The sequence below is a fragment of the Exserohilum turcica genome, assembly GCF_000359705.1.
Source record: "Exserohilum turcica Et28A unplaced genomic scaffold SETTUscaffold_9, whole genome shotgun sequence".
NCBI lineage: Eukaryota > Fungi > Ascomycota > Dothideomycetes > Pleosporales > Pleosporaceae > Exserohilum > Exserohilum turcicum.
Window position 1 is genome coordinate 1666684 of NW_007360310.1, and position 8136 is coordinate 1674819.

General features: G+C 50.3%; 4 protein-coding genes across 4 annotated transcripts; 2 read left to right on the top strand and 2 right to left on the bottom strand.

Annotated features, from left to right (window-relative positions):
• The first annotated feature begins 32 nt into the window (after nt 1-32).
• SETTUDRAFT_166460 (uncharacterized protein) lies at nt 33-3314 on the top strand. The gene has a single exon (XM_008033448.1). It carries the CDS (start codon nt 138-140, stop codon nt 3117-3119), a length of 2982 nt encoding a protein of 993 aa, XP_008031639.1. The 5' UTR covers nt 33-137; the 3' UTR covers nt 3120-3314.
• Nucleotides 3315-3324: 10 nt separating this feature from the next.
• Nucleotides 3325-4340, top strand: SETTUDRAFT_166461 (uncharacterized protein). Its single transcript, XM_008033449.1, has one exon. It carries the CDS (start codon nt 3369-3371, stop codon nt 4113-4115), a length of 747 nt encoding a protein of 248 aa, XP_008031640.1. The 5' UTR covers nt 3325-3368; the 3' UTR covers nt 4116-4340.
• A 314-nt stretch (nt 4341-4654) lies between these two features.
• Nucleotides 4655-4870, bottom strand: SETTUDRAFT_100690 (uncharacterized protein; the record flags this gene model as incomplete). Its single annotated transcript, XM_008033450.1, has 1 exon — nt 4655-4870. The coding sequence occupies one exon, from the start codon at nt 4868-4870 to the stop codon at nt 4655-4657; it is 216 nt and encodes a 71-aa protein (XP_008031641.1).
• A 644-nt stretch (nt 4871-5514) lies between these two features.
• Nucleotides 5515-7348, bottom strand: SETTUDRAFT_24619 (uncharacterized protein; the record flags this gene model as incomplete). Its single annotated transcript, XM_008033020.1, has 2 exons — nt 5515-6669; nt 7313-7348. The coding sequence occupies 2 exons, from the start codon at nt 7346-7348 to the stop codon at nt 5515-5517; spliced, it is 1191 nt and encodes a 396-aa protein (XP_008031211.1).
• Nucleotides 7349-8136: the final 788 nt, after the last annotated feature.

The following is an 8136-nucleotide window of genomic DNA, read 5'->3' on the forward strand; positions in this document are numbered from 1 at the left end:
TACGCAACTGCCAACGGCGATTACCCGGTCCAGTTTGGCTACCATCGTCGCTTTGTGCTGTTCGGATAATTTTCGAATACTTCTCGTTCGCTCAGGTTGAGCTGTAGCCTATCGAATCCAAAAGACAGATGGCGGCCATGTCTTTGGTTTCTCCGCCCGCGCTCAATGTGCATCTCGAACCCGTCACCTCAGAAACTCCTGCAAGCGCTATCACCCGCGTAGGCGCTTCTAGGACGGGGTCTTCACCATCAGCGGCCAACAGAAACCCCGCTCTCTCGATACTGGATGCCTCCACCGCGGTGCTCAAACGTCCGGCACTAGGGGAGGACGTCCAACTCGGCATGCTTTATGACTACCGTACCTCACAATTCTATGCTGGAGTATCGCTCTGGGATAATAGCGTTGTCAATGCAGAGCAAATTCTCCCAGAACAAATGGTGCAGAATGGCGATTTCACCTATTCCTTTTCGCTGGACGAAGCACGAAGTGATGCCGCCCTCGACGCTGAGGGTGGGCTGGATTTGGACCTCGGCATGACGAAAGCAACCGGAGCAGCCAAATACTTGAATGATGGAAAATCTAGCACACACGAAGCCCGTATCAATGCCTCTTGCACCATCGTCCGTAGGACTCGTCGTATCCCGCAAGAGATCCTGGCATCGATGCAACATGAGGGAAGGTTAAACGACCCTCGGTATACACACTACGTGGGAGAGGTGGTTGAAGGAGGAAGCGCTACACTCAGCTTCGTACAGACTTGTTCGTCTGACGAGAATGCGAAAGAGGTGCTTGGTAGGCTAGAAGCAAAGATCATCCCACTTTCGGCGGCTGGGAATATCAATACCAGCTTCAACGAAAAGAAGAATTCCATGCTGGAGGGAGTCAGGATATCTTACAGTGGAGCAATAGCCGAGAGTGTTGCATCTATGGAAGACGCGCGTCGAATCGCCCAGGAAATGCCAACGAAGTTGAAACAACAGCTCAACACCCTGGAATATAAACTCTTCCCGCTACAAGTTCTTGACAGCGCTCTACGTCGAGAGATTCGCGGTCTCGATGCAGGTCTTGTGAGCAGAACATCGGCGGCACTGAAGGCCAGCGCCCAGCGGCTCTTACAACTACAAGACCTTCGAGAACAAGACACGTATCGAGCTGCATTCCCTATAATCGGGGAGCAAATTATGAACATCCACACAGTCTTCTCTAATGCGGACACCCTGTTCAAACAAACGGCTCGGCGAATTTTGCCACTACTGCGGAACCAGTCTTTAGATTATACGGCTCATAGTTCCGAACTCCAAGCCGCTGTCGCTCTACTCGAACAGCGGACGAAGTTCACCGGGCAGTTCATAGCAAAGAAATACAAGGAGCTGCGCATACTTCAAGAGCACATTGCATCTCTAGTAGCAGATGGCTTCGAGAACCATCTGAGTGGAATGGCAGTACAATCGCTAGCGGCTGGTCCGTCACCCAGGCTCCTCTTGTCATTCGGTGGCACCTCAATCAATCGCGCCCAGCACTCACTACAAAAGATCATAGAGTCACCAGATATCCGTAACACCGACGATGATGAATCTGGGTCTGACAGTGACACCGAAGACAATGAGTGGTTTGCAAACCCTCAAACAGTCACCAATCTGGAAAGCAATTGCCTCATGCTGCGTGTTCAGCGCTCTCGCTCTCCTGCGCCACCAGCAGTCACCTTCGGGATCGCGAGTATTGACAAAGCGTTTCGCCCTGGTAACGACAGACGCAGCAGGACAACCGTAGGCGACATCATTCTTGACTACAAAGGCAAATTACACATTGTCACAGGCCTTCTTCCGGGGGCTCCCAAGGTTGTGGATCTCAGGATTGAGGACCAGATTGTCCATGTGACATGGGAAAGGATTCGAAGTCATGAGGAAGATCTTGTCCTTCCCACAACTGGCTTTGTTGTTCGGTACCGGCCTCGTCCCAACCTTGCCAAGGACGGAGCATTCCCGCACGCAAAGGGCATTGAGGAATTTGTCGAGCGATTCATTGCCTTCTCATCCTGCAGTCTTGCTATCGGTGGTCCATCCGAAGCCAAGCTGTACGATGACTGTGACTACGAAGTCGGGGTTTGCGTCGAGACCGAAATCGGACGGTCAGCGTGGAGTGATTCAATCATTGGTCGAACGATTAAGCTGCCTTCCGTTGCTTCGCGAATGATCGATTTCTATAACCAACACCAAAGAAATCTCAAGCGATCTCAGGTTGGGGTAAGACCTTGGCAGTTGGATTCGTCGGGAGCAAAGGGCTCTCTTTACTTGGGTCTCAAGACCCAAGCCGAGCGCGCATGCACCGATGCTCGCTTCAAAAACGAACTTGCCGTACGAATTGTTGACGTTGCTCCGGAATTCGAACCTGAGACTGAGCCCGCGTCGATCCCCGATCAAGACAACACTATTGTGGTCATATTTGCTGGTTGTACTGGCCATGGCAAAAGTACTGAGATCAACGCTTTCATCTCATACTTGCTCGGTGGTGCAGTTGACGATCATGCTCGCATCATGGTCATCGATGATAGGGGAGCTAACCAGGCGGGCGCTGTAACGCAATTTGTTACTTGCTACCGCCTCCGGCCCCTTTCGTCTCTCTTCCAAGGCAAAACGCTCCTCATCGTTGACACCCCTGGATACGGCGACACAAGAGGAGTTGAGCGCGACACATTCGTCACGGCTGCGATGTCCATGTTCTTTAAGACCATCACGCATGTCCACGCTATAATTTTTACCTGTCGAGCAAATGAAACCCGTACCACGTTGCTCAGCCCCGTTTCAACGTATATTTTTTCGCTCTTTTCCAAGGACGTGCAGGGCTGCCTGCAAACAATTTATACTTATAGCGACGCTGGAGTACCGCAAGCACGCACGGCACTTACCGAGCTCAAGTGGCCAGTGAAAAACGGCGAGGTCGAAGTGAACAACGCTGCGTTCACAGTTGACCTAGACACACAGAATCCTGAAAAGGTGCGCGATTGGTGGCTCATGTCAGTAAAGGGACAGGACGAAATCATGCGAATGCTCCTGGGCAAACGGCCGGTGTCGACTACTGGAAGCGCTGATGTGACTAAGAATCGCCTGGATCTCGAATAGAAATGCGAATTAGCCGAGCAAAAGATACTCCAGACTGCAAATCGCGCTCAAATGCTCGTGGCTAGATTGGATGCACTTGCTGACGCGGTTGGAGCCGCCCCCGGCGAAAAGGTGGAGATAAAAGTACCACGGGTGGTGCAGCACCAACTTCCCCCGAAACAGGCAACGACCTTCTGCGTCGACTGTATATTTACCTGCCACAAGTTTTGTAGAATTCCTGAAGACGGGGACAAAGCGGGCTGCCTTGCAATGGAGGCCGGCAAGTGCACCAAGTGCGATGGGCGTTGCGCTTGGCAGCAGCACAAGAATGTGCATTTTTACGTTGAGTTCGAATATGACCTGAAATTGGTGGTACCTGAAGAGATGATCAAATGCTGGAATACTAACAATAACACGCTCGAAGGCGCCCTGTTGGATTCTATAGCCGATTACCTCAAGTCCCAAGAGGAGCTGCGCGAGGATATCCTGTACTTGGCCCATCTTACGGAGAAGCTGAAAGAATCAGCGCTGCTCCATGACCCGTCTGCCATCATCAAATACATTGAAGGGCTTGTGAAAACGGCACGGCAATATGGCGCGATGGCCGAACATCTCCTGCAACTTACGACGGCACAAAACACGCTGTTACTGGTACTCAAAGTGAAGGAGATGGGATGCGAGGCGGTGTCAGATTCTGAGGCCCTACTCCAGATACTTAGGGCAGTCCGGGAGGAGATGAGTCGACGGATGGCGCTGGCCCCTCAAGAGCGTGCTGAAGAGGAAGAAAGGCCATGCAGTCTATACAACGACCTTCGCAGCAAGCTCCCGCCTAGAATTCGGAAGAATGTTCTTCCAAAACTTGAGTCTGGGAGTAAACTCGAACGCGTTAGGAAGCTGAATATGTACGCCGAAGGCGCAAGATATCCGCAAAATCTGAAGGCTATTATCAAGCCGATCAAGGCTGTGCTGGAAGACGGGGGTATAGTGAGTGCCATTGCGACAGCTCGCTCTCATTGATGTTGAGTTTCCAACATTTTCCTGATCCATACCGGCATAACGTGCAAACTTTGCTTCGAGGGGATACACGGGAAGGAAGGGGAGGAAGGGGAGGGCAGGTGCGTAGGCTGAAGGGCATGTTAAGCTTGAATTTGATCTGTATCCTAGGAAGCTCCTGTTCGTAGTCATTGTTCAATTCTGTTTGGCGTGATTCAGCAAAGAGAGTGTAAGTTATGAGATTAGCCGCACTGAATTTCTATTTCTGAGTGGTATGTACTCAATTGAAAGCCAAAACCCTTACTCTGAGAATTGAGATGCCTCGGAGCATTTCTGTTATGTGTGTCAAGGCGTCACAGACGGGATGCGCTAACCTCTAGTCAGACTAGCGTCATTAGTGCGGCCGCGTGACGAGCGGTAGTTGGCGCCGCACTGTTTGGCAATCTCGCTGCTTGTTGCACAGACGAATCTACACTCTTGTCAACGTCGCTTAGGCCCGCACAGCAATATATATACGTCGATGCATTCGTCGACCGTTATGTGCAGCCGACCTAGCATGATCGCTATAAGCCTGTGCTTCTCGTTAGGGATGCATTCGGCAGGGCAATCACTGTACACCCGCCAGTGCTGGTGCCTCTGATAATATCAAAGCAGTCGCAAGGCTTCGGTGGTGAGTCCGGATCGATGGTGTCCATCAACTGCTTCATGATCTGAAGCGTCGACAGGCCGCAGACGCCGCCGCAATCGAGGGTGAGCAGGCGGAAGTCGTTTTCGGGCATGGCAAGGAGGTCAAGTGTGAGGGCGAGTGCGACGGCTCAGCGAAGCAACTAGCTTTTAATAAGGAATATGCCGCAGTGATTTCATGACTCTGCAGGGCTAAGGAGCCGCTCGAATAAGTGTGATGGTCCATCTTCAGCTCGATAGGGCTGACGATGTAGGAGGTGCATCCGCGATTGCCAAGCCCTCTGTGTCGCTAGAGCGATCTGAAAAAAGGTTCAGCCGGGCGGAATAAAACTCATTATCATCAACACACGGCAGCGGGAAAGGTGGCGATGCCCCTAAAGCTCTCTACAGTTTGCCACCACGAGCAGGGAGGACGGCCGAACCGTACCGACACAGGCCTTGTGGGCTTTTTGGCGATAGAGGAGTATCATATTGCAGATACTACCAGGAGCTGGGCGGCTTAAGTTGATCTAAAACGTATAAGGTATAGCTCCCGCTAAGCGAGGCTGACCCCCCCCCCTGCTGTGAGAAAGGACGCGGAGTGTAGATACCGGAAGCCGATTCTGCAAACGAGTGTACAACTATCATACTTCGATACACCTATGTAGTTTTGGTATTGACATTCGTATTCCTTGCTCGAAATATGCTGCAAAGAGTAATTGTAGAAGTAGGGACTTTTAGATTACCCTAGACTGTAGAATCATATGATAACTACTGACGTTTCTGGTTCTGTCCAGATAAGACTAGGCCTATTAGGCTTCGTAAGTTCTATCTCAAAAATGCCTAGTCGTTTGAAACAGTTTGAGAAGTCTGGTCGTAACACAAGACCAGTCTGATTAGATTGCCTCAACTTTGAAAGGATCTCGATGTCCAGCTCTGTAGTTCGCTCAAGCACCAGCCCTTGTCGAGTGTAGCTGGTGTCACTTTCCACGGCATAAATGCAGAAAAGCGAAATCTGACCATGCTCAGGAGACTCTCCAGTGTCCCAGCTTACCATGACCGAACCGCAATCAGGTATGTCACCCCATGGTATGCAGAGTCTCTTTATTCTGTCATCAGTGCAACGTCGATTACCGAGTCGAATAGTGCTACCGTAGACTTCCTCGAGCGACGTCAGTCTGATCTGGCCTCGAATAGCAAGGGCTGCCAACTCCAAGCGCCCATATTCATCATCGCCTTTCTTATTACGCAAGTCAATGTGAAGAATATCCGCAACACATTCCACCTCCCTCAGCGACTTGTATCTAAAGTGCCAATGGAGGGAGAGTTCGGTCTGTCTAGCTTGCACTGATGCCCATGACCACGAAGGTGCAATGTAACCTGGTCCACGGCGTCGCGGAGGCTGATGTAGTGAGGCTTTCTTCCACAAGAGAGCTGCTGGCAGCTGTTCTTGGAACATACCGGCGATATACCGCTGGTGGAGGTATGTTTCATTGACCAGACGTGCTATCGCAGACATGGCGGGAAACGTGTCTTCGTCCTTCGTAATTCCTAGATGTTGGAAATCCTCTGCGAGGTGGGTCCAGCAGTGCTCGTAGTCACTATCCGCTTCAGAAGCTATGAATGCGTGGCGAGGGCTTTGCATGTTTCTGTGCCATTTTGGCATACCGTCGAAGCCAAGGTGGGGCGCGAGAAGACCACCTCCGATGTTTGGGTATGTGTCTGATGCAGTAAGCTCACTGCACTCCCAGAAGACAGTGGTACGATCGAAATGCACTACACGTGGGGAGAGGATGCGTTCTTGAAAAACCCAGGCTCGGTTATGCAGGTTGGATTCATAGAGATGCTTAAAAGCCGTACACTCAATGGAGACCAGAGGTGAGGTGTTGTAGCGTACAAGGTATTTTTCCGTCAACTATGGTCGTGAGATTATATGCATGGGTGGGCCTGTATCTGGAAACGGGCAGAAAAAATACCTCCGTCCGAGCTGCGGGAATGTGCAGCAGCAACATTCAACGTGCAATTTGCATAGATCTTCCCTATCTCAGAGACATGCCGTTGCTAATCTTCTAGGTGAAGAGATCCCTTTTGGATGATACATAAAGAGTCTATCCAAAGGTAGCGTACACCAATATCACGCGTGACCTGAATGGCATCTCGAAAAGTCTTTGGTAGGTTTACGATTGGTATGAGGCGGAGATAGGATTGTAGATTGGATGTCGTAAGGACTGCTTCGATCGGTTTTGTTCCCCAGCAATGGCTGAGCGTCAAATATCGGACACTATTTTCTTGTATCTCTTCTCTTCCGACAAGGCGGAGACCGTCGCGGCAATCTAGGAGGCGGGGCGGACAATAACGCGTTGGCCTCTTTCCACATGCGTGCGTACTCTCGCATTCCCTAAGCCAGGGTGAGATATCGATGGTTGCTGTTGTCGTTGCCTCGCTTGGATGAAATGTCTCGTTATCAGTAGAGCTGATTCCAGTGATGGAATTACTGACTGGTCGAACACAAAACTTGACATGATAACAAAACTCGACCTCACCAATAGTGAGCGTACACTCCCAAAGAAGTTTGAAGGACTCTCTAGATCCATCTTGAATCTTCCATACAATTGAAAACGTCGCAAAAAAGAACTCAAAATCATGTTGGAAATCTTTTGCGCATTGGAAACGAAAAGACTCATATGCCCGAACACAAAGACAACATCCTACGGAGTATACAGAGTACTGAAATGTTAGCATCGAGTTGTGGTGCGGAAGTTCTAGTGTGAAAAAGTCGGAAGTAAATTTCCTATACCCACATCCATACTGTGACTGAAGATGATAGAGTGCGTCAATGCACATGCTACACAGGCTCTGCTCTGCAATTGTAGGAGTACGATCCATTTTGTAGAAATACATCGAGTTGTACAATGAATGAAAGAATATTTTGACTGTTAGTGAGAATTATTCTACCTTGGCTAATGCGGGGTTATATCACGTGATGCGCCAGGGTTACCATATCGCACGTTACACTCTTAACGTATGTGGCAAGCGAGCGCCGCAGGCAAGCGAGCGCCGCACCCCACCAAACCTGCGCACCTCTATAAGCCTGTAGTTCCACCACAATATAGTTGTTTTACTACATATTAACATAATAGATTAAGCAGTACCTAGAGTATCTTTCTTGCACGTACGCGAGTTATGGCCAGTCTCTCTGCACCTACTACAGCGCGCCAAAGCCTGGCGGCTAACACCTGATCGCTCTCCTCTCTGACGCTCTTCATGAGCAATCTGCTGATCAGCCTCGCGCTGAGCGAGTAGATCCTCTCCAGCTCCCTTTGTAAGTACTCCTCGCTTCTTGTATCCGCTTTTTTCTTACGCTGCCTACGCTTTGTTGCTG

Bases quoted from the DNA above. Each gene is read 5' to 3' on its own strand.
- SETTUDRAFT_166460 (XM_008033448.1), top strand. From the start codon at position 138: ATGTCTTTGGTTTCTCCGCCCGCGCTCAATGTGCATCTCGAACCCGTC.
- SETTUDRAFT_166461 (XM_008033449.1), top strand. From the start codon at position 3,369: ATGGAGGCCGGCAAGTGCACCAAGTGCGATGGGCGTTGCGCTTGGCAG.